This window comes from Solenopsis invicta, chromosome 6 (genome assembly GCF_016802725.1).
Source record: "Solenopsis invicta isolate M01_SB chromosome 6, UNIL_Sinv_3.0, whole genome shotgun sequence".
NCBI lineage: Eukaryota > Metazoa > Arthropoda > Insecta > Hymenoptera > Formicidae > Solenopsis > Solenopsis invicta.
Genome location: NC_052669.1, coordinates 4698155 through 4724673, shown reverse-complemented (window position 1 = coordinate 4724673; position 26519 = coordinate 4698155). Strand labels below are relative to the sequence as shown.

The following is a 26519-nucleotide window of genomic DNA, read 5'->3' as shown; positions in this document are numbered from 1 at the left end:
TTTCTTAACATTTTATTGTATAGCTTAAAAGAAATATTTTGTGATTTTTCACAATATAATAGCTTTTTGTATAATAATATAATACTTTCATTACTTTTTTCGATTATTTTACATCATTTTATAAATTAGGCTGCATAATTGCTTGTTGTAATTAATCTTTTGTACTTTTCAATTCTTTTTGTCCTTTTGTTATTCTTTATCCAATAAAAATAAATATTAAAATTTTTTTTAAATTTAATTTTAATTTTAATTTTTAATACTTTGAACGAAGACTAATTGTGTGCTTGTGTTATGCTTTCATTTCCAGGGCGTTCTTTTATTGCAAAGCATGCCACGACGATATTAAAGACGAGACTCTGATCAAGAAGTGCAAATGCAAAACTTGTAAGTCTTTCTGGCCCAGTGATCCTTTAAACAGCCTTTCTCAATTTTTGTCAAATTTTTTTGCTAAATTCGGTCTTCTCTCTACCGATTATATAAATATATAAATATATATACGTATGTCTATATCTAACATATAAACTGTACACAGACGTATCTTGTATATAGAACGCGCTCGTTCTATCGATAGAGATTGCGAGTTTCACACGCGATTTTTCTCCCCGTTCTCTTTCTATCTTTCTTTCTCTCTTTCTCTATCATTCTCGCTCTCTCTCTATCAGTTGATATTGATGGAGCGTGCCTTTGATATGACTCGCAAAATTATAATGTTTCAACGTAAAGTAACGTATAAATGCAAACGAATCACGTAGGAAGCTCTCTTTATCTCTCCTTTCCCCTTTCCTATAACCACCCCGGTTTCTGGGGACACCCTTTTTGCCCTTTGCTATTTTATTTGAGAGCGCGATAACAATAATAAATGCAATAATTAACGAAATGACATGGTTGTGACCATCCTATTGTGATATATGATCTAGTGGGGCAGCAGCAGCGCTCCTGGGGCCGGGACTTAGGTAACGTCTCTCACACTCGTTCGTTAAGACTGATATACTTTACTATCATCTCTATATGACTATCTCTGAATCACTTATTTTTTTAATCTTCTTGCCCTTTTATATACGATCTAGCTCTTGATTCAATCCCTCCAAACATCAACTTGACTGTACTGTCTATCTACTGTTTCTGCCTCTGTACTAAAACTCTGTTCCCGCCTTGTGATATTTTTGTCTTTCTACTGAGTTACTCTTATTCTTCATTGCTTCTTCCCGCTCACCCTTTCTCTTTTTCTATCTCTCTTTGTCTTTCTCTTTCGCTCTTTCTCTTTATCTGTATTTTTCCGGCTATCTATCTCTCTTTGTGTCCTATCGGTACATATTCGACATTGCCTCCGACATTAACCAATCTCTTGCAAGCCAAGGTGATGATTATGAGGATAATTGTAATAACGATGATGATCAGCACAACGATGATTGCATTTTTAATCTTCATTGCAAGACACAATTTCCAAGGCGATGCTATAATTGGGTACTTCTTCGTTTTTCACTGTCATATCGTTTCGTTTTTTTTTTGAAAAAAAAAACATTTGACGATTGCGCGACAATTTTTGTAATTGCGGTCAACAAAGTTACCGCGAGAGCGAAACATATTTTACAGCGAGTTAAATGGAATATTCATTGCGCGCCTACACACGAGTAGGTTAAATATCGCGGTTCTGTGTCACGCAACGACGAGCATAATCAATTTATTTCATTTCGGGGAAACTTTATGCTCACTGCAATCGCGAGAAATGACGTGAAAAATAAATGAAGTACCGAGTTCAACACAGTAATTCCCGAAAGTCCAGTCAGTTGGCGCATGTCCACCTGACCGAGAACGAAAACTAGCCTGCACTACTAGTGTGTGCCCCTCTCGCTCGCCTTGCATGCATGATTAGCTCCCGGATTTGGACCTGTTTTCGCCATAATGGTAATGACAGCTTCTTTCTCGACCACTGTCTGTCTTCACCCCCCTTTCTTTCTCTCTTTCTCTCTCTCTCTCTTTTTCTCTCTTTTACTCTCTTTCTCTTTCTATCTCGCTGTCTCCATTTTCTTCTTTTCCCAAAACTTTCTTTTTCGACCAAACTATCGTCTGCCAACTCTCTCTTTCTCCCCTTCTTACTCTATCACTTTCCCTTTCTTTCTCTTTCAACATGTGCTAACTGGATATTTATTGATGAGACCTCTCGTCGATCGATCGGCCCGATCCAGCCGCGCGTCCACTACATTCACGCGCGTTCTCACGTTCGCCGAACGTTTCTCGTTCTTGAATCGCCGGTGAAATTGGATCGCCGACCGGTGGTGCGCCGATGGCAGGAACATACCCATCCGTTCCCCACGAACGACGAGATCCCGTGCCGGCGTCGCTCAGGCACATCGGGAGGAGGCCACGGGTCGCCTCCCCCCGTCCGACAATTCCGTCCATGTCCACACGCGACATACCGTATCAGACGTACACTACCATGTACACGACCATATACACGACCACCATCCACACGAGTCTCCCCCGAGTAGCGACTTAACCGGTCACACAATCAGTCTTGCCTATATACAGGAATGGTAATACCCTAAACCCTGGGCAATCAACGTTCCCGGTGCTCGTGCCTCGGCTTCGAACACCGGGCTATTCGCAATGTCAAACGTTAATTTTTAGGCTTTGTTGGTGACGAGGAAAGGTAACTTGTCTGGCGAGAATGCTTATTTTCTATTTTTTTTTCCAGCGTTTATCTTGGACGTATCGAATGTACTCTCATTTGTAATCAAACGTAAATATTGTGACTAATGCCATGTCCAAATTCGTACGTGGATCTACGCGAGATCGCGGTATTTCTTTCTGCTGAATTATCGTCAGTATTATTTTATTATTTCTTGAACGATGATTGTAACATTTTGAACAAAATTTTATTCAATTTTCTGTCTAAGTGCGATTAGTATTTGAATTACAGTAGTACATTTATTACATTATATACATGACACAACGGGCAATTTATTCCGCTCGCGCGTATGTGCACATACGAATTCCGTAAAAGCTATACATTACTAAAAAAAAAGAGAGAAAAAACAAAGAGTGTCATGAACACCAGCCGTTCATTTTTTTTCTCCCGTGTATATATGATGTGCCCATTCATCTTATTCATAACTCATAAACCCGTGTCCGGGTCGATCGCTGGATTTTTGCAGATGTGGGGATGATGATGCTGCAGACTGGCATGGTGAAGAGAAACACTGCCTACAGCAGTTACCTCGACGGTATGCCTGTTGCCGGCTTCCTCTTCCATCCTTTTTGTATCCTGTACATATGTGCCCACCTGTCGCAGTTCCTGCGAGACTTTGTCAGCGTAAACGAGCACGTCTACGGATCGATTGCTCTTAACTAATAATGTCTCTTTTCGAGTCTTTTAAAAAAAGATGACGTCAAAGTCGATGTTTTAACTGCCAGCACATTCGATCCACGTTCGTTATCCTGACAAAATGCATTCTGCTGGACCCGGTATGTCATTGTATAATTCGCGTCTTGCAGAAATCGCGATCGCGATGGAATATTCGCGTAACATTTCGTTTGCTACAGTACGAAGAGTTTCGGCGTCCGGCAGAATCAGGTTGGTCTTGATTTTGTAATGAGGTAAGATGGCGTAAGTGATATTGATGAACGTACAACAGTCAAATCGACGGACGATAATCGTCTCACTTATCACGTGCACTTACTCCACAGTACCCCGTATATGATACTCTCCCACTCGGATCCGTACGATCCGTACTGTTTATCGTTGGGCTTACGCTAGAGCTGATGGCATTGAGCGAATTATCGAGCATTGCCCTCTAATAGCAGCATACAGTTACGTTACGTAGCACTAACATTGTCCGCCGCTTCCTCTACTTCGACACGTGGGCCAGGGCCAAGTAACAAGCACGCCGGTTGGACGAACGGGGATGGTCCATACGCCACAAAAATTGATTAACTATTGCGTATTATGTTTAGCTTCGTTCGTCACAAGTGCGATACAATGGCCGCTTTCGCGCAGAAACGCATTCTTGCACGTTGCCGGGCCGTATATTTTGTGTCTTCACGTTAATGGCTGCCACCTAACACCAGTCGACGAGTTTGCTCATACCGTTGTTCCAGGCTTGCTAACGATTATTGTTTCTTAACTGTTGTTTCAGTGTGCTTACGTGGACTTTTATTGGTAATTCGTATGTTTCACCAGTTCCAGATACTGTCACGCATTTCGTTCAAGTAACGCTCAATTCGCTTTTCACAATATTCGCTTTTGCCAGAATGTACTTCAATTTATCGTTACAACAAAAAGCGTGACAATTTGGACCTGGGGTATCACTTTATATATAAGACTACCCAATATCACACATTTTCATATTAATATGCAAATATATACATTGTTTTTACTTATAATAGAATTAAGCGTATTAAGCGCAATTAAGTTTATTATTACTTTGGGTCGCCTTATATATGTCTAATATGTAAAAGTTTGCATTGTTTCTGCACAAATCAAACGCTTTTCGTGAAAGTTGCAATCCTAAAAAAAATCATGTCATAAAGCTATGCACTTATAAATTTCGAAATTAATGAGCAAGTATTAATATAAGCATAATATGAGCATTAATATGAGCATATCAGTAAATGTAATAAACACTTTAATATTGACTTTCGCGAAAAACGTTTTTTTACTGCCTCGTATTTACATAAGAAATTGTATAATTAATAATTAATCGTGAGAACAAATTTTATTACAGCAATTTTTGTGTTAATTTTTATCTAAAATCAATATTAATTGCAATATTAATTACGAAATTAAAGTATGGTTATACAGATGCTCGTCTTGAGAATCTTGTGTGAATATATGTTTACAAATACTTTTGTATTTAATTAAAGAAATATTCGGAACTCCATATACATCTTATATTAGATTTTTAACAATATATATATATATATATATATATATATATATATATATATATTGTGCATATTATTTAAAAAGTATGTTGAATATGTTCTGTTCTTCTTATTTTTAATTCTGAAACGTTTTAATCGTTAAAAATATCTGCGTGCGTTGTTAACTATGATATTGATCTGCTCGTGCACGTGGAATTCCATTTTCGTGATATACTTTCAATGTCGCTAAGTGCGGGTTGATTAATTGAATTCAGCACGCAACCCGAAAGATCACCAAGACGTAAGCTTACCATGAGCTTAAACAGCTTACAGGGACGATGATAATCGATGCCCAGGGTTTATCGAATACATCGGCTAAAAATACTTCATTTTCCCCCTCACATATCTCAAGCATATTCGACACCACTCACCAACATCACTACAATAACGTTGACACTCTGCAACCGATATTAACTTCTGAGGAAATGTTTATTTCTTTTTTTTCCAATACATATTCCTGAATATACGTATACGAAGGTTCAATACCACACAGCGCAAATATATTATAATCTTTATGTGTTGTGACCCTCACAGTAGGCCGAAATAAACTATGCAATGGTTGTAATACTAGTATTAATAATAACTCTCTCCATCGAAGGTCACGTTACAGTAAGCTGCAACAACGTTTTCGTCAAAATTTAGAACATTTTTTTGCGATTTGTCAAATTTGACATTCGATTAAAACTTTATTTTTTACATTCTATCCATTCATAAATTTCTATAAGAGCTAAATATCACATGCGCATGATTTATTAAACTCTAATCTTGAGTAAAACAACTAATATAGTTTTAAAAAATTCAATTTGATAAAAAAAAGAGTTGAATTAAAAGAACAGTTAAAGAAATTTCTAATCTTCCAATCTGATAAATCGCACTAAACGTGACATATCGATCGGGATCACGGATTTAGATTCCCCATACCCGTTGAGACCCCCGCATCTAGGTTGACATTGTTTTGGTTGTGACAACTAACAGCTCTGGTTCTCCTCCCTTCGGGCAGACGCCACATTCCGGAAAGGCGTGCGAGCTGTTCAGATGATTGGAAGAGCAAGTACGTATCCCCCGTGTGTAGACTGTTTACCAAACGTCATTCTTTTATCTTAATCCCGGGAGATTTTTTAAAATAAATTCGTCGAACGGGGTGCGATTGTAAAAATATTAAAAAAATATCACAATATTCTAATAGAACAACATGGCCTTTGATTTGAAAAATATCAGCGTTTATATCATGACAAAGTTATAGTTTTAATTAATTAAATATAATGTATATAAATAAAAGCCTTCTTTGTTTCATATAACCAAAAAATATATCCCTTAATATAAATATTAAATATGTAGAAATGTATGTAATAATTACAAGATATTGTAATTATTTCAAAATAATAAAAGTAAAGAATTTGTAACATTTAATGAAATCTCTAAATAATGTAAATTTATGATTGCAACACAATCTTATAATGATATAATGTCATACTAATCGAAAACTAAATTTTTAACTGTGTTTTAATATTATCGAATTGTTATCACGTTGAATAAGTTTGATTCAAAGGTCATGTTAAACGTCTTATATGCAATTTTATATAATTATATTGTCTGTTTGACGGATATATGTAAAAAGCAAAGTTTTCTAATCCGAAAATGTGATTTGAGATCACTGTATCTTTATTTGAGGTCTTGACGATTATAAAAATATATTTGCAACTTCTATTCATAATCATATTTATATTATATGAATTAATGATAACTTGTAATATATTTAGTTTTTCTTATAAAACAAATTTGTTTCTATTAAAAAAATTTTTCATCAAGACCTATTTTACTGATAATTAAATTTTACGCGATTATAAACGGACGATTACCGAACAAATAAAAATTACCACTTACATGTTCAACAAGACTAGCACAACGCGCAAAACATATTACACGAAAATTTTTGTGACTAATACGAGATATTTAGTTTTATCTTTGCTTAGTCTACGTAATTCCGCGATAAGTTTTCATAACAAAATTAATGTCGTTGTGCTAATCTCCCAAAGTTCGGATTGATAAATGGCTCCAGCGTAGAACATCGTTAGTGTTTGAGTCCCTATTGGTGTGGTGTTCTTAACTATTTTGCAACTGAGATTACACTACTATCGGTGTCGTTTTGAATGTAGTTTTCCTAAAAGTTTGTCAGTGTTACTCAATGGTTATTGTTGTGAGCGAATTATAAAATTAACGCAATCGAGAACCGACGTGATGTGATTTGCCTTGAAGTATTAAACTACCTCCAATCAACCTTGCATCGGTGTTCGATATCTAATAACTCGACGTGTAATTAGATATATTTTAGAATTAGCCTTTTATTACGTGGATTTTTACTCGTCCTGTGGCAGAGGCAACGATTGTTGATACCGAAGAGAACTAACGTCGTTGTAACCTGATATATTCGCTTCGGTATTCCTCAAATATTTTCGACGTCACAGTAAATGTTTCGTTAAATTAACACATGGGTGTTACCGCTGGATGGAGTACTTGTGTGTTTCAAAAATTCGCAGAACACTTTTTGAGTCGGCGTCAACGTCACGCTGATGTCCACCAGAACAGTCGATGTCCATTCGTTTTATTAACGGTCAGATGAACGGTCGCCTCTTGGATTGACAGCAATGACGCGACGTCACGCGCGACATCAACGAGTGTTCTGCTCCATAAAAAAATTGTTGGCCGTCGGAGTAACCCCGCGACCAGTTTGATTCCGCCAGCACAGCGGAGATCAATGAAACCGGTTTGCTTGACCGCCCGTTACTCCGATTGCCATACCATTTTTTTTCCTCTTCCTCCTCTTTCGGAAGCAGATCGGTGTTTGCCGGCTGAGCACCACATCTTCACGATGTTTTAGATAGACATGTACACGTGAGCGATGCGCGCGTAAGAGAAGCGTGACAGTCAATTAATTAACGCAAGAATCCACACAATGGCACTAGCATCGCTCATTCGAGCCACGCATATATACACTCATCTTACGAGTCACGAAACACGCGCATCAGCAAACGCATTAAATGTCAAAGTACATGTTCTCACGTTCTCTCGTACACACGTACACACACACGCGCGCACACATATACACACGCACAAATACGTAATTTACACGCGATAACAACATCACAAACACGCGCGCGCGCACGGGCTCACGACAGAACACGAGATCCGCAAGCAAAGACTCTTTAACTAACTCTCTATATGTGTCTATCTGTCCGAATCTATCTTCTCTCCTCGTCTCCTCCATCACTCCGCATAGGTGAAGATCTCACGTACGCAAGTAAGTCCAGCGAAAAACGCGGGTGTACGTTGACATTTATATATAATGCATTTCTTCTCCTGTACATATTTAATTTAATTTAACGCGTTCTTATAAATTTCAAATCTCCCCCGCGGTCACGGTCGCGTTTACGAGAAAGCGCAATTTAGATCGCGACGCACGCACACGCGTTGCCATGCATACGTAGAGGCGTAGAGGCTAATAAAACGCGGACATTCATCGGTTTACGTAGCGATGCTGTAACGCCGCAGGCGCTACCGCCGATGAAGCGTACCACCTTTTGCACATTTACTGGAACATCCCGCACGGTATATCCCACAGTTTCCAAACAGTCTGATCTGACAAGTAAACGGGTCAGACCGACAAGTTGAGTTACGAGACGAAACCTATTACATTCTATCGAACATGGGAAACATGTTCTCAAACTAAACGTCATGCAGAAATCAAGCCAAAATTGGAAGAATAACGATTTTAAATGGAACAACGTTGTGAGATATTTCATCATTTCATTAATTAAAAATGGATTAAAATCAAAAGGGTAAAGATTGCGTGCCAGTTTAAAGTCAGCTCTGTACCACAATGAGCTTAGCAGTGAAAAACGTTAAAATTTATTTTTAAGATTTAATTTCTCGACGAAGTTTCACAATTAATTATGAAAATATATTTCCTGACGTTGTGTCAAGCGCAATGTATCACATCGTGCAACTCGATTTGTCGGCTTTAATCACCTCCTTATTAGTCTCCGTTTACATCATCCTTCCAAGAAAGCCGGTAGTTCTGCGATCCCTCATTTTATAAAGGGAAGCGGAGAATTACACTTTGCACAATCTCTGGGCGCTTCCCTGGAAGGAACGTGTCAAAGGAGACTCACTTTGACTTTCCGAGCAAAGAGGAACAGCCGCGACGTCTACAATTTCTAATTAGCGTTATTTCTCTTAACGGGAGTCGAGTAAGTGTGTAAAGGGGAATTTCGCACGTGTTGCAATGTATACTCGCTCGTCTCACATCGTCGGCTTCGAGACAATGTCAACTGCAAGTAGAACGTACACAGGACGTAATCGTCGGCGCATTTCGTCCCGTTCCGCAGACGGCGAGCTCACGTCGGAATCCAAAGCAAAAAAAAAAAGGAAAATTCTCCCTATGCTTTCAGTAGACGAGCTCTATAATCTTTCATGCACTCTTTCAATTTCTCCCGAGCTTTTGCAAAGTTTTTGTCATTTTGCACGTGAATTCTCTTTCCCGGAGGATGCAAAGCGCGCACTGACAATGCCGAGTAAATATTCACACTGTAAGGCTCTAACTGCATGTTTAGAACAAAATATAACACTATCGATGTAAGCGGAGACGACGAATCGTTTTTAGTTCTAGTGGATCAGAAATAAGTAAAGGTTGTTACGTTCGCAAGTAGCTCGATATCGGTCGTGTCTTCGCCGCTTGCGTCACTTTAGGCATGAATTAGGAATGTTTTGGGCACACTGCACGTTTATGATCGTAGATCGATTTTAGTATCATGTTGTATAACGTTCCCGCAATGTGGACGAAGTCGATTTTACTATTGAAATTCTCGTAAAAGCTATTCAATTTTAATCATTAACTCGTCCACATTGTTACGCGAACTGTACTTTTACCTGTTAGAATTTCAGAATTACACACTTGTCTCTACAATTTTAGTCGTTGTTTCCTTTACAATATTTTTTTTAGCGCTATATCGAAAGGCCGTTTCAGCTTGATATCGTAAACATTATATCCTGTATTTAATTATTAAATATATATTTATCGATTCATAGTGTATATTAATAGTCACAAAAGTAATTTTTTAGTCGATTTAAATATTATAATTAAATTTTAATATTGTTCTATGTCATTATTCTCTTAGATTTTAGCGCAAGGTAAGAAAACTGTTCTTTTGCAATGTTTTTTTAGTAAATATAATAAAATCGTTCCAACGATTCTGAATCCAATGATTTTTAACTTGTCATATCGTCGCGCAACGCTGAAACGGAACTTCGCTTCTAGAAATTGTAGCGCAGGTTTAGTACTGTCGAACGGTAGAGTAGCAACTAGGCCTTAGGTAATTAGTTAGGGTAGCTAACATGTGTAGTGGTTTGTTACAGACGACCACCATCCTCCTCCTACATTCACTCCGCCAGAACTGCCCAAGATGGTTCACGTAAGAGGTACAGTTACACCTCAATCAAAAACCATGCTACAGTCTCGCAAGCTGCCCTTTCTAATTTCGATTGGCAATACGACACGAATACACTAATGAAAAATTGCTTGACAATTAGCAATTACGACGATCCTGAAAAGAATCACTGCTCTCAATCGACATTGAAAATTCGATTTTCCGCATTCGATACGCTTCGACAAACTCGCTTGAGCGATAGGTTCTTGATACATTGTGTTCGATTAAGAAATTTTTCCTTTAGTTAAAATTTAATTTTGCGCTCATTTTGTGTTGCTGAAATATTGGAGAAAGTGGAGAAAAACTGATAAGTATCATATGACAAATGAAAGGATAATTTTTTTTATTCTAATCATGGTTACGTATGCTAATGGTTATTTCCCGTGTGTACTACTTTCTCCATTATTGACAGCATTGCATGAAGTTGTTTAATAGATTCGATACCTATCCATACTTTTTCGTTATTTTATTTCTAGAGTAGAGTGTATATCTAAAGTTATAAATTTATATTACTTCTCTCTCTCCAATGACTATTTTATTTGGAACCTTTTTTTTTAAATTCTGTCTTTTATAATTTATAAAAAGTAAAATAATTATTTGATTTAATTTTTTTTAATTTATTGAAATCCACCGAATTAGTTTGCACAAAACACAATTTTAGTATAGTTGCAGTAGCATTCGGTAGTCTTAACAAATTGCTTTGGTATTTTATTTATTCATTTTGCCTTATCATAGATAAAATAAAAACATTTAATAAATTTCGCAGATCTTGAAATAAAATGTAGTTAATTACTGACCTACTTGATTTTTCTTTCAATTAGAATTATTGCGCGACGGACCGTGCGTATCATTTTTACAAGTGTTTTTAAAAACGAATACACAGACAATTTTCTGAAAAATAATACCCATAACTGTTTTTCAAATTATGTTTGCTGAACATGGTTTGCTGTAAATTAATTTTTTATGAAGTCGTAAATATTTTCAAAAGTACGATATCAAAGAAAATCTTTTTTTGTGTATAAGGTAGCAAAGTCAAAGTTAGTGGAAATAATTTTAAATCGCGTAATTAAATTCGCGTTAAAATGCTCGGAATATCTATTGGTGCTCGTCTGCGTAAGTAGTAAATTGTTTTCAATTACGCAAATGTTTCTCATACTTTCACGTCAATTTATGAATTAAATTTATACGCAAACATGTTATAAACTTGTTTCAAAATTCTTCTCTTCCATTCTAATACATAGAATAATTCTCACATAATGTAACATTCAAATCTTACAAATTATAGACACTATTTTATCGAATTTTTGACAGCACAAGTCTGAGAAACGTTATTTTAGCTCGAGTAATTTTTGCTAAATTAATTTCTCCCCTTAAGTTCTGTGTATCGTAAATAGAAATTTTTCTCTCATACATTTAGAATGTCTGTTCCACGATTGAGTCGTTGACTTTGTGAAACGCGCTTTTCAGATCGATAGTATCTTGTTGCTTTCCACCTTCTGAAGATGGATTTATAGTTGTATACACAGCACGGTAGATTAATGGTTTCTAATATATGGAAGTTTTAGTTTGGCAACATCTGTGTTTGTTGGCAAATATGTGTGTACATTATCCACTTATAATTTTGTTTCATCATTGCAGAAAATGGTTGTTCAAGAAACTACCGCGACAGGCGCCATATGTTGTCCCTCGTTAATTTTCATAGCGCCGCAATAGCTTGCAATTATTTCTGAAGCAGATACTGCTTTTAGTTATTTAATGAATCTATGAATAAATTTTTTTTCCTTTAATTTTTTAAACTTTGAGAAAAGTAATATGTTAGAAAAATATATTTAACATCTATTTATAGCAAAATTCATAGCAAAATAATGTATATTTTTTCTTATACATACAAATTTAGAATAAATTTACAATAAAATTTTAGAATAATTATTGTATAAAAAGTAATTTGCTGTATGTTCAGAATTTCAATTGAATTTAATAGAAGCAGAAAAAATTGATTCTTTAAGAATATTTTTTATGTATGAGTCATTAATAACATTTATTAGAAAAAAAAGCTTGATATACAAATTTAAAAATTTTGCTATTAAAAGACTTCTGATTTGATCGTCACCATTAATTATTAATTTTTTTACACATACAAATATATGTGCAGGGTGAAGTATGCGCGCCTGTAAGCATGGGGTTGTAGGCTCATCATCGAAAATAAAATGCGCTGTAAGGGGGGAGTTAGGTCACAATCAGTGTGACACTCTAATTGTCTTAATCATTGTTGCTTTGCCCACTATCGACATTAAATAGGATATTCAGATTTCGAATTAACACTGTTCTGTCCATTTTAGGTGAAATCAGCCGCGAACGAGACGATCCGAATGGTAAGTTTCATTTACGAATTAAATAATATCAATTAATTTAATATATTAATTAGTTAATTAATTATAAAGTTGATTTTGAGATTAATTAGTAAATTAGTTAATAAATTACAAATTAAAAAACAAACTCTCGATATAAAATATTTTTCTAACTTTAATATTATTGTAGCAATAATACTGATTATCCCTTTACATTGCAGTTATGAGAAATCATCGAAACTCAGTCGGGATGACTTTGATAAATTCGACGAAGCAGGTCAACAAGGTGAAACCGAACGTGAATCGAGCGACGAACGACAGTCTGTCCAGCCCGAATCAGCCGTATAATCAAAGGTACCTAATTATTTCTTTGTACCGCATCACAATTTCATCATCGCCTGACATATACGCATCCAAACGCAATCACTTACATCGCCATCGCATACACGACATATATTTTCATCCATGATCATTGATGACTAAAGTGACTCAATGATACGCCTCTTTTGCACTCAACCAAAGCAATACATGCGAATTTCGCTACTGAGAATTAACAACAAGAAGGCGAGAAGCAATCTTCCCGAAACAGCGCAGCTCAGATTTTTTTAATATTTTTTTTATGACACCTTACGGCAAGAGACTTACAGTGCACTCAACATTCGACATGTATTTTCCAAACAATAAGAATCGCTTTCTTCTCTAAGTCGCTTGAACGTAAATATCTTCCTGAAGTACACTCTGATCTCTCTCTATCCTATCGTACAATGTTATTAATTTCATTATTTTATTTTTTTTTTAATTACAAGCTTACACGTATTCTTCATAGCTGCACGATTAGAGTTACACCGACTCTCCTTCACGCGTACTGTACAGGGGTTATTCAAACTGTAATGAAATTCGAATCGGACGGCAAGCAAGACAGAATTTTGCCAGGTCGTCCTGTGTGAGAACTTTCCTATGTATATAATGTGTTGCGCAATACTCTCTAATTGACGAATTGGCAACATATTTTGAATAACCTAATTATATACAATGTCACAAAGTAAAATGTGCAGCTTCTTAAATATGCGCCTCATACTGTTTTTTTTTTCTTTTTGTAAATGCGTTACTTTTCAGCTAAACGATATTAATCTATTAATAAGACAATGTCCCACTTTGATCGAGTGCACTAGGATGATCTGCACATTAATGTATCAACGACCTCCGCATTAGCATTTCTCTAGCATGTTCCTAAAAGTGTTGAACATACGATCCACATAACCCGCCAAGATTTTACGTGCCGATTCTCGGTAGAGATCTTCGATGCGATCCAGAATCACTCATCTATGGTTGACAGAATAATTTCGATATGCATACATTAATAAAATCGCGAGTCGTCATTGATGTATAAAGTGAACCGAATAGGTGACTCCCATCGTTTACTCAATTTCTTACGTTTTCAAAAATGTCATTTCTTTGTGGAAGGACGTATAGCATAGTCAGACACATCGTAGCTTTTATTAGCATTGAGTAACGAAATGATACGGAATCATGTTAGTCGGAAGCAAAAGAGACGGTTGCTTTCAGTTGTTTCGCTCAATCGTTGACAAAGGGCGCCATAAACTTAAACGACAAACGGCTCGCATAAATCACGCGAGAAATCGCGCTAGGACGACAGTCACTTGTATTATTACGCTGCCGAGTAGTAACAGGCTACAGGTGGTCGTTGACATTTTCCGATGAACCTGTTACGTCCGCTAGATTAGTTTCTGCAATTTCTCTTTGTTAATATTCTAAGATGTCGCACATTTGACGCCTTTCGTCAATAAATACACGTTACAATTCGTATCTTTGCAACTAGATCGTTTTACGTGAGGTGTTTTATATCTTAATAAACCGCAATATTTCCTTTCACAATGCAAGTTAGAAAGTCATCTTGATTTAATTATCGAAGAATCACTCATCATTGTCATCATTATGTCTTTCATCACCTGGACCAAATCAGAGAGAAAGAGAGAGAAAGAGAGAGAAAGAGAGAGAGAGAGAGAGAGAGAGAGAGAGAGAGAGAGAGAGAGAGAGAGAGAGAGCGAAAGTCACCTGAGAACAGACCCAACGTTACGCAAACCTTCTGATTCCAGATCGCAAGAGGAGTCCGCATACGCTGGCTACCATCTCGCCTACGAAGTCAAAAAGCTCATGTACGCTTCTGTTGTTAACGCTATCCTCTATTATGTGACTATACGACTGCTTTATCCTACGGCTGTGTAATAAGAACGAACATGCTCCCTTTGCATGTTAAATGATGCTCGACTTTCGATATATAATCTACGATAGAATGTTCGTTTAAATTCAGAAACACGTCTCTTTTCTTACAAGAAGAGATGCGCTAAGAACGTTAGGTGTACTTCCATTTAATATTTAGATTCTAATCATTACAACGTAAAGTTGATAACAGTAGTAACAGTTATAAATATTGATGTGTTAATTTTTTTCTTATTAACTTTTCATTTTTATCAGCTCTATCATTTTTTTTTTAATTAAATGTTATTTTATCATTTATCAGAAAGATTAACTAGATATTTTAATGCGCTTTTATTTAATAAAATTATCCAATTGTTAGTAAAGGTTAATCCACTAAACTAGATGTGCATCATAAGTAATTTTTTATTTCTAATTTTTTTTTCACGAAAGAATAAGTTATTAGCAACAGCCGGGCATAAATGTCACGAGTGAGCAGTATTTTCCGTGGCGTTAAATTTCCCATCCCACATTACGTCTTCGAAATTGCGCATTGCGTTGCAGTCACACGTCGCATAGCGCGACTGCAAAAAGTATAGAAGTCCATAAGAGTTTTACGAGGATACTTTAATCTCAGAAAACATGCGCCACTGGCATTAACGACGCTCGTAAAAATACGTGGGTGTCATACGTGGGAATGCAAGTTTTGATGGCGTTTACGTCTTGTCGAGAATGCGTAAAATATTTTCGCATATATTGTATTCGAGGAAAAATATTATGTCGACTGACATTTCTCATGCTGTAAATAAATTCGAATTAATCGCGGAGTTGAATAAATTGCGGAAAGGATTTGAAATCACGATAAGATAGATCTAAACCGCGCAATGAACTTTGACTTTGTAACGTTTGAAGGAATTCTGTGAGAATTGAGAATTTTACAGAGATAATCCTGCTTAAACCTGTATTACTCAAACATGTGTTTATTATACAAGCATGCGGTATAATAGCTTAATATATCCGAAGAATATATTTCTTCTGTATCTTTTTTCTTTGATGCTGTATTCAAGTAATTTGTTATACAATTTACACTGTGATATAAAATAACAACACCAGTAGTGCTAGATGACAGAAAATGCGATGCCTATGAAATGCATGTAAAGGTGATGGCTTCACGGTTTTGATTTTACGAAAACTTGAAAAGAAATTTCAAGTGTAAATCCTATCACAGTTTTCTATACTAATACTTTCTCCTATTGATAAATGTATATAAAATTATTAGCGTTACTCTGTCTATACTATTGAAATCAACGATATGTCATGTCTGTAACTTCGTTCATATAATTGTAACGTGCGATTTTTTTCAGGCCAACGAGCAGAGCCTCGGGTGGCACGAACGTTAACAACAACGGCGGTCTTCAGGTCGGGATCGCTGACGATCAAGCGAAAGATTTCGATTTCGAGAAGACCGAGATGAAGTACGACTCGACGGGGATGTTCCACTGGAGCCCCTCGCGTAATCTCGAAGACTGCATACTGGATCGTAATCAGGCGGCGATGACAGTTCTTAACGGACACGTCGTCGTCTGCCTGTTCGCCGATCCCGACTCGCCCCTCATCGGACTGAGGAATCTTGTCATGCCATTACGAGCTTCCAATTTTCATTATCACGAGCTTAAACACGTAGTGATAGTTGGATCGGTGGACTACATACGCCGCGAGTGGAAAATGCTGCAGAATCTACCGAAGATATCGGTTCTAAATGTGAGGAAGCTGCTCTCGTTTTGTTCAATCGTTCCGTTATCTTGCGTGATGACGCAAACTTTTTCTAATTATCGTATAGTGCAGTCTCAGATTTACACAATAGAACGTTTGTTTCTTTATTGAACTCTTGATTTATTAAAAAAGAACTTAGAAGTAGATCTTTTTAATAAGCTTTTTAATTGAAGATTATGATTTGTAAGAATTTCTTGATTTATTTCCATTTTTGTTTAAACAATTAAGTCACAAATCACTAAAAGATTAAATGAAAATAATGTGTTCTTGCTGAAAAATTTATATAATTCAACAATTTTATTCTAGTCTTAATTAATTTTAATATAAATAAAATAATTTTATTATACTACTTTTTGTTTTACTAATGTCTTGAGATTAAAAGAAATTGCAGAGCTAATATATTTGTTATATTTCTTGTATTCAATGTATCTAAAAAAATAATAAATTTGAGACATTATGTATATTTTATGTAGTCATCCAAATGCGTATTGAACAAGATTTTTATATCCAATGTTACTAAATTTAAACATAAAAGCATTAATAAAAACTAAGAAAATTATTTACGGTATGAATTGATCACTAATGATCACGAAATGAAGATAATGAGAAATAATTTTGCGAAATGGAAGTGATTTTTTCGCAGCTATTATTTCGCTTGAATGACGTTTCGCAGGGTTCGCCATTAAGCAGAGCTGATTTGCGTGCCGTTAACGTAAATCTGTGCGACATGTGTTGCATCCTGTCGGCTAAAGTGCCTAGCAATGATGACCCCACCCTCGCCGACAAGGAGGCCATCCTCGCATCCCTCAATATCAAGGCCATGACTTTCGACGATACAATCGGCGTACTCAGCCAAGGTACGATATTGTCATTGACATTATTCGTGGAAAATGGAGATCTCGCATCTCCGTTAAAACCACGTTATTTAATCAAAAGTGCAAATTACAGCAGATAATAAACAAGGTAATTTGACCGCAGTTGGCAGCCCGATTGTCTTGCAGCGACGAGGATCTGTTTATGGAGCAAATGTGCCAATGATCACAGGTAAACGGGAAGAATCCTATCAAATCTTCATTACATTTCATTGTATTCAACATTGTTTTAATAAAACTTGAAATTGCTAAATGCCGCCATGATTTATTAAGAAAAAAGAGCTTTTTATTAAAAAAAAATCATCGTTATTTTGTAATATTTCTTATTTGATTATCGTCGTGTCGAGTGTCGAAAAGGTACCGATTCTTATGGCTATTTTATTGCTATTATTCCCAGAGCTTGTGAACGACAGCAACGTGCAGTTTCTTGACCAGGACGACGACGATGACCCGGACACGGAACTCTACCTCACTCAACCGTTCGCCTGTGGTACTGCCTTCGCAGTCAGCGTATTGGATTCACTTATGTCGACGGTCAGTATTGAAAAGATATGTCTTCGGATTGTGTGTGTACCGTGAATATCAAAAATACACTTTACAGGATCTATTTATTCGCGTTCATAGTTTATCATTCTTTCTTAAGATGCTACAAGCTACGATAAAAACTATAACTTTGTGTATTTCTACAGACATACTTCAACCAAAATGCGTTAACTCTAATTCGATCATTGATCACCGGTGGAGCTACGCCTGAGTTGGAACTGATCCTGGCTGAAGGAGCAGGCTTAAGGGGAGGGTATAGGTAAAAACTTGAAAATATCCTCGCCATTTTTAATAAACCGGGAAAATTTTTATAATAATATTAATTGTGGTATTCGGTCTGATTCGCAGTACGGCAGATAGCCTGTCTAATCGGGATCGGTGTCGTGTTGGTCAGATCGCGTTATACGACGGGCCATTGGCTCAATATGGCGAGGGAGGCAAGTACGGTGACCTCTTTGTCGCAGCATTAAAGTCGTACGGAATGCTGTGCATTGGTCTGTACAGGTACAGGTACCGGACTTTTTTCCCTATCTCGATGGTATTTATTGGATTACCCTACGCACATGTATTTCTATACATTGTATATATTACCGTCCGAAAACAGTGACTACTCCGATTGCTGCCATTATTGTACCGCAGTTTATTACCTTTTACTATTCACGTACTTACTATATGACTTATGATTTTCTGCCGCACACTTTTTACACTTTGCGTTTTTGCATCATCAAAAAGAAAGTAATGAAAAGCAACGAGTTGTAAGTTGCCCTCATCCAAAAAATACCTATCATTTTTTACTAATTTTTCTCTCTTTCTCACTCACTCTCTCTCTCTCTCTCTCTCTCTCTCTCTCTCTCTCTCTTTCTCTATCTGTCTATCTATCTATTTTTATATCATCTTGTTGTTTATTTAGCATTTAGTTATCCGTCATACGGTCCACATACATTTAGTTTAGTTTAGCTTAGTTTACTTAAGTTTAGCTTAACTTAGCTCAACTTTGATTAGTTTAGTTACACTGGGTGTATATAGTTCAGCTCGTGTTCTTCACTGTTGTCTCTCTTCTTATTCATTGATATTCAACGAATCTTCTAGGTTTCGAGACACTAGCTCGTCGTGTGACGCCTCTTCCAAACGATACGTGATCACAAATCCACCAGATGATTTCACGTTATTACCTACAGATCAGGTATCGTTTTAAATAATCCCATTACTTATTTTCTAAAATTTATAACGTATTTTATTAATATAGTTTAATAAATAATTTGAGAACAACAAAAATATGAGAATCCAATTTATACAAGTAATTAGTTCTACAATTTAATATGCAGTTATAATAGTTGCACATTTTCAACGTGAGCAATTCGTTTTACCCATTCGTTATTTTTAACTCGTCAGGTTTTCGTGCTGATGCAATTCGACCCGGGTCTTGAATACAGGCCGAGCAGAGGTGCCCGAGGCAAGGACGACTCCTCCTGATTGTTGCTGTGTAGCGCCCTCACCGACGGACCATATTCTTACATCTAATCATGCATTAGAAACCATCGTGCAGTCCGTCGTCCCTAAAACTGTCCTGTCTTCGACGAACGCCACTGTCACATGACATCGCGCATTATCAACGAGTTTATCGCGAATTATCGTTCACAAGGCGGATTGCAACCATATCCATTTCCTCGACTGACCGATACATATAGCGACAGTGCATAGCAAATGTAACGCTTATTCGCCGATTCGATCACTCCTAAAAAGGTTTGACCTCGTTCGCCCCCCGTATATGGAAAATCATTCTCACCGAGTCATCGAATATCTCGAGAGTGATGCACGATTCCCGACAGGAAAAATCATCACGAGAACTCGGGAGAGAAAGCCTAATAAACATGTTATTAATGACAAACGAGAAAACGAGGAGAAGGCTGAAGAGGATATGCCAGAAGAGGAGGACAATGGAAGGGGCAACGGAAAATGGCATGATGCTATGCGGTCCGAGGGTAGCTACACACTCTCTTTTCCTTTATTCGAGCTAATCATCCTCGCTCGAAGATGATGCTGTAAGGACTGAATTAGACATTTCGTAAAACGTAACACTGTGTTATCGAGCCCCCTACCGATTCTTTGTGACTGGGAAGGAGAAAAGTGAACGGGGGAAGGGACACGTAACTTAAAGTTCTTAGCACGTGGCTTAGCCTCGGCGAGCGCTGTGGAATTGCAGTAACCTACGCACGATGGAGAACGGAAGAACAATCGTTGTCACAGTCAACTCTCCAGTTATTTTTTTTTTTCCGGCACGTGTTAATGTATATAATACGTAACCCAGAGAACACCGTCGTTCAACGTGCTGTGAGAGGGCGACGAGACGACGGGAGGAGGGGGAGGAGTGCAGCGGACTGGACACGTTCGTCGATGTATTTCCCTCATCGAGAGACGATTCCTCTCATCCCGATCTCACGTCGGAGTCTCACGGACGGTGCCGGATTACTACGCGCAACCCTTACCTCGTGTGTCTTGTTTTACGACTAATGAAACCGAAAAAAAATCTCAATCAAGCACTTTCTACAGGCTCTATATATATGTATATATACATATACATATATACATATAGATACAACTACGATAAAATACCCTTTTCCACACAACTTTAAGAATAAATCGTCTATATATCGGTATATATACATTATAGGTATATATGCACATATATATACATATATATACATATATATACATATATATGTATATATGTATGTATGTATACTCATAGACATTCTCTCTTTTATATATTTTTGTGAAACTCACGTGTGTATATATATATACGGACGTACATATATATATATATATATATATAAAAAAGGAAGAAAAATATACATATGTGTAAAAGAAATACACAGATACACACCTGTACACAAATATTCTATACCTCTCTCCCTTCATACACAAACCACATACATACACATACTTTTTTTTCTATTTTTCGTACATTTTTTCTCTCTCTCTCTTTTTTTCTGTCTATCTTCCTTTCTCTTGTTGCGCGTACGTACGTACGCGCGTGCAACGTCAACCCTTTCGTTCATACACAGAAAGAAACACGCACATATAATCACACACGTACGCGAACAGGCATGTACATTACGACATACGCGCAATCACAGATACGAATTAACAATTCGACCTACATACATGTACTAACATATACAAACATCTCTCTCTTTCTCTCTCTCTATATATATACACGCACATACATGCAAAGTTGAAAATTAGACTGAAGATCGCACACAGCATGTGCGTGAGACTGTTCTTCAGAAAAGAAACGTGGCAAATAGAGTTGAAAAAAGAAAACGAACGAAAAAGGAAGAGAGATCATTCATGTCGACGCTAAACGTGCGTGTTGGCCACCGCGGGACACCACGGGGTCTCGCGCTCTGATCACTACAGGAATCGCAGACTGAATTGCCCATAAACTGAGGAGTAGCAAGCAGTAGAAGAGAGAGAGAGAGAAAAAAGGGAGAAGCAGACAGATTAAGAAACTAGCTGTGGTAGTCGCTGCCGTGTTTCGTATTACGCATACACCTTGTATAATTGTCGTCATCGTCGTCGTCGTCGCTGTCGTCGTCCTCGTCGTCCTCGTCGTCGTCGTCGTCGTCGTCGTCGTCGTCGTCGTCGTCGTCGTCGTCATCGTCGCCGCCGCCGCCGCCGCCGCCGCTACCGCTGCTGTTGCTGCTGCTGCTGCTGCTGCTGTTTGCAATATCCACGTGCACTGTTCACTGCCACTGCAGTTCATGTTAATATCGTTGTACATAACTTTCTATGTATAGCTCGAGTGCGTCAAAAAAGAGAAAAAAAAAGAAAAAAGGATAAACAAGGCGAGGCGCGCGAGTGGACACGCACCCTGCCAAGTACAAAAGAATACGTAGCGCCGGTCGCACAGGGCTGAGCTGCACTGACAATCCGAACGAACTTCCGATTGGTGAAATTATTGGTAGAGGCATTAACGTGGACGGAAGAGGAAAGCTTAATAAATTGTATAACAAAAATTGCGATACACTTGTGTAATACGGATAATGCTAATTTAGATAATTGCGTTCAACGCGCCGGACGATGTCGGTGCAACTAGCCCGAGGATTGCTGTTCACGCAGGGTCTCTTGAAATCTCGCGGTTCGCGCGAGAAACGTATCTCACCGAAATATTTAACTTTTGTCGCCAGATTGTACGAAACTACGTTGTGAAAATACTTCATTATCAGCACAAACCAAATATAGTTTTGCACCATCTGTTAAACGAATATTCATGCACCGAGATAGAAAGAGTGATAATTTTTTTCGTTGATCAACCTTACTTGATGGATTATCTTTTCGATTAAACAGTTTTAAGGATGGTTACATGTAGAGATTAGAAATTTAGAAATTTTAATGGTGCAAAACTCTTTTTGAAGCGTGTGCATTTTTGTCAAGCGAGATATTCTTTTGCGTTGCAAAGTCGATACATTATTTTTTCTTTTTTTTTTTACAAATTGTAGCCGCGGAACAAATGTAACCGCTGAATGCAAACAATCAATTAAAAAATTTTTTAGTTTTGATGTGGTAAATTTATGGAATAAAAAATTATTTCATTTAAAAAATATTGAATTTTGTATAGCATATTTTCAAAGTGTGTCGAAAAAAGTGTTGTTAATTCGTTGTATAATAGCTGTAATTCCATTGGTTAGTTTGGTTTAGCTTACAGTTAAAATTATCGGATGTTTTCCTTTTTTTTTCTTTTCCTAAATATGTTATCTGTATAAAGCAATCCTAAATATTTTAATCATATATATGCGTTCTCTTAGTACGTAATTTACCTACAAGCTCATAATGTTCAAAATATTAAAAATTTTTGATTTGGTTCTACAGAAATTGAGGTTCGTCTTGAACATCGAGGCTAGTAGTCATGTAGTTCGTTCTTATATCCCAAATTATCTTAAATACAATCTTAAAATGTAATAAATCAATCACAGAGCCATTAGCATTTTCTTTTAGACTATACTTAAGACGATCTTAAAAGAGATTGGATTTAAGAACGAATTTAAGACCATGAATACCAGCCCTATTATTAAAAGACGATTCAGGATAAGCTGATTTAGTTTGATCAAAAAACTGTACTCGTATAAATTAACATTGTATTTTCGAATTCCGTGCACCTTTGTGCTTGTCTTTCATCTTTCTCCCAGTCACACATCTCAAAATTGAAATTCGAGAGAATGCAATTGGAACAATACAAATTTCGATGATTGTAGAATACCAAATACGCAGTGTGTTTACTAAAAATGAAAATTAAAAAAAAAAATTTTCTTCAATTTTTGTAAATAGACTTCAGTAAAGAGCTCTCTCTTTTTCTCTTATGATAAATTTCGCATATAAGAAATATCTAAAATAAATTTAAATTTGAATTTATAAACTAAATTTTGTCATATTTTTACGAAATTTGTTGTATATATAACAACTTTGACGAAGTAATTATAGAGTCAAGTTCTGAAATTTTTCATTTTTGCTAATTCGTTAGTTTTTTCGTGTTGAAAGGAGTGAGTGTTACAATCGAATAAGAAACTGATAGAAAAGTCGGCTAGGAGAAAGTTGTAAGATAAAAATCTCGATTAACAAATGCGTATCAAACTCGTGCATATTCTCTAGCTTTTATTCTCAAGAAATATTCAGTATTTTTTTTTTCTTCGAATTCCTAGCAAAGGAACATTTATCCGTGAACCATGAGAATGCGAGCGAGTCCTTCGCGTTTCGAATGCCGGAGCGAACTTCGAAAGAGCTTCGGCGACTCTGTCTCGCCTTGATGCGATTCTATACGAAAATAATACAAATTTGTGCGTTAGATTTCGTGGAAGTCGTTTATTAAGCGACAAAAAAAAAGAAAATTTGTCGGAGCCTTGTGTAGAGATTTAGATGATTGGTCGGAGATTTGCGTCGCGCGGGACGAGCCGAATTAAAAGGATGTAAATTAAAAAAACTTGGGGATTCGCGGCAGCGTTTCCATAAATTATTGTATCTCTTTAGTGCCATATAAAAGATTATAGATTATAGATTAATGCGGAAAAACGATATCCGCGTGTTTACGTTAACAAAGATACTATTTTTAAAATAATTCTTGCAAAATTAATTTGAAATAAAACGCTCGTGTTATTTGGCAAATTTATAAATTATGTGAGCAACTTATGGCTGGTTAGTCGCGCGTCGCAAATCGCTCATGCACTCTCTTTAAGAATTAAATCACGCACCGATTCAATCAGTATCATCAACCGTCGTCATGTTCTCGTTGCGTCTTGTGGAGTAAATCTGACGCATTTGTGTGTATGTGGAACGTGTGTGTATCTAAACAAAGTATATACTTTGAAGTATATACATATATATATAAGCCCATAAAAAATCGAACAAAGAACCCGCAGTGGTTCAAGATATAAGTATATATATATATGGGGATTTAAAAAAATGTAAAAAAAAGAAGAGGGAATTAATGGCGCGCTGAGCGTACGCCACCTCATTGACCTCATCTAATGCTTTTTTATCTGTACATTTACAATTTGTGTACCAATGAGGAACGTTGTTTAATCATGTTGTTGATGTTATTGTTAAAGAATGAGATTCAATATTGTACATAACTATATATTCATTATAATTGATGATATAAATAATTATATACATAAAAGAGTAAATCCCCCAGAGAGTCCCTCTATGCCTCGCGTTTCGATATGCGGATCCACGTCACTTTGTAATAAAAAGACAAGTACTTTACAAACTTGTGTTGAGCAGGATGGAACTGTCGGCATAACAACCACGTTATCGTACATTCAGGCCGTGTAAGTGGCATTCAAGTGCCTCTATTACATTTCAACAGTTATCTTTTATCGGCTTATTTGTTCGATATGCTGACAGGAATTATCCGTAAGCTCATGATTTGTATTTGTCACGTAGTTCATAGCTACACATAGAATTTGATAGCTCAATGAAGAAGTATTGCAGTTTGAAAAAGAGGATTATTTTCAAGTCACCGGTGGCGTATATATTTCTTCGTTATGTTCGACGAATTGCATGTTAAATGCTAATAGCATGTATTAAATATTTCTAACACAGTTGATACATCAATATAAATGATATATTAATGGTTTTAATATATATTTTATATTATTATTTATAAAAAGATTTTTTTCCTGAAAAATTGAGACTAAATGCATTTGATTTACAAAAAGTTTTCAATAATTTATAAGAAATTTTATAAACGTTTTACTCTTATGTAGCTAAATATTCTATTAATTCAATTGGTTTTTTGTCTATCACACATTTAATTTAATTCAATTTATTGTGTAAAAAGATAGACAAAAATATAATCAAATGTAAATTGTGTAAATTATACAAATGGTACCAGCAATTTTGCTGCTAACGGGCTTTTCAGTAGATACAAAAATTAATAAAGTGGTTAGTAAATGGTCAGGTCAAAACCCATGATAATTATAGAACACTACATTACACTAATTTATAATATTGCATAGCACTATTAAAACTCATAATAATTACGATATCCGTATTCTAAGTTCCTCTTAACTTTTATTTTAGTTCGCTCAATTGCATCCATTATATAAATGTGTTTTAAAATATTTTATCAAGAAAATAATATATATATTACTTGGACTACAAGCAAAATTTAAAAGGTAAGTATATGTTTTTTATATGTACATATCATTTTTATTACCAACAAGAGCAACTTTCGCTTTGTAATAACAATCGTATAAATAATATACTTTAGAAATATGACAGTTATTAATACTAATATCACTTGCAATTTAACACTTAAGCGGGTGCGCCGCGGCGCAAAATTCATTTTTCTAAAAAATCATTGATAATACAGTTTTTTTCTTATTACCGACTTTCTGTATTTCACATTCAACATCTCAACCATAAGATATCGTAATTGTCGCATTTTTCCTATCAAGTGATTAGCCTTTTATCCACTCTAAAATAAATAAGATATGTTTTGCGGAATGGAGTGCTGCACGCGCCTGAAAACGTAAGTAAAATCTTACTTATATAAATAGTTCTAAAATTGCGAGATGTTAGTCATTCACCCATTTTAATTTATGTTTATTTGAATATATGATTAATATCTTTTTTCCCAATACTAATTTTGAACAAATTAGAATAGAGTTAGGTTACATTACGTTACATGGTGTTATAGATAAACAGCCTAGATAAAACAAATTTAGAAACGATTTTAGAGACATCCTGGACAAGCTTTTTCTTTTTCCTGTTATAAATCTCAAAAATATGAGAAGTAAGTAAGTTGAAGATATGGAGAAAGATAACTTTGATTATTTATAATTATTATTTTTATTTATTAA

General features: G+C 36.1%; 1 protein-coding gene across 36 annotated transcripts in view; it reads left to right on the top strand.

Annotated features, from left to right (window-relative positions):
• Window positions 1-25299, top strand: part of LOC105193937 (calcium-activated potassium channel slowpoke) — a 104058-nt gene extending 78759 nt beyond the window's left edge. For 10 of the 36 annotated variants that reach the window (XM_039450700.1, XM_039450694.1, XM_039450696.1 and 7 more), the window contains exons 13-27: window positions 308-384; window positions 3156-3224; window positions 5924-5974; window positions 10336-10398; window positions 12746-12778; window positions 12976-13108; window positions 14872-14931; window positions 16336-16732; window positions 17418-17601; window positions 17693-17788; window positions 18014-18150; window positions 18306-18418; window positions 18508-18669; window positions 19249-19342; window positions 19552-25299. In XM_039450700.1, coding sequence (XP_039306634.1) covers window positions 308-384; window positions 3156-3224; window positions 5924-5974; window positions 10336-10398; window positions 12746-12778; window positions 12976-13108; window positions 14872-14931; window positions 16336-16732; window positions 17418-17601; window positions 17693-17788; window positions 18014-18150; window positions 18306-18418; window positions 18508-18669; window positions 19249-19342; window positions 19552-19632 — 1750 coding nt within the window. In that variant the 3' untranslated portion in view covers window positions 19633-25299. Of the gene's footprint in view, window positions 1-307; window positions 385-3155; window positions 3225-5923; window positions 5975-8200; window positions 8222-10335; window positions 10399-12745; window positions 12779-12975; window positions 13109-14871; window positions 14932-16335; window positions 16733-17417; window positions 17602-17692; window positions 17789-18013; window positions 18151-18305; window positions 18419-18507; window positions 18670-19248; window positions 19343-19551 lie in introns of all 36 variants that reach the window. The other 26 variants (XM_039450713.1, XM_039450712.1, XM_039450714.1 and 23 more) reach the window with 17 other exon arrangements.
• The last annotated feature ends 1220 nt before the right edge of the window (window positions 25300-26519 follow it).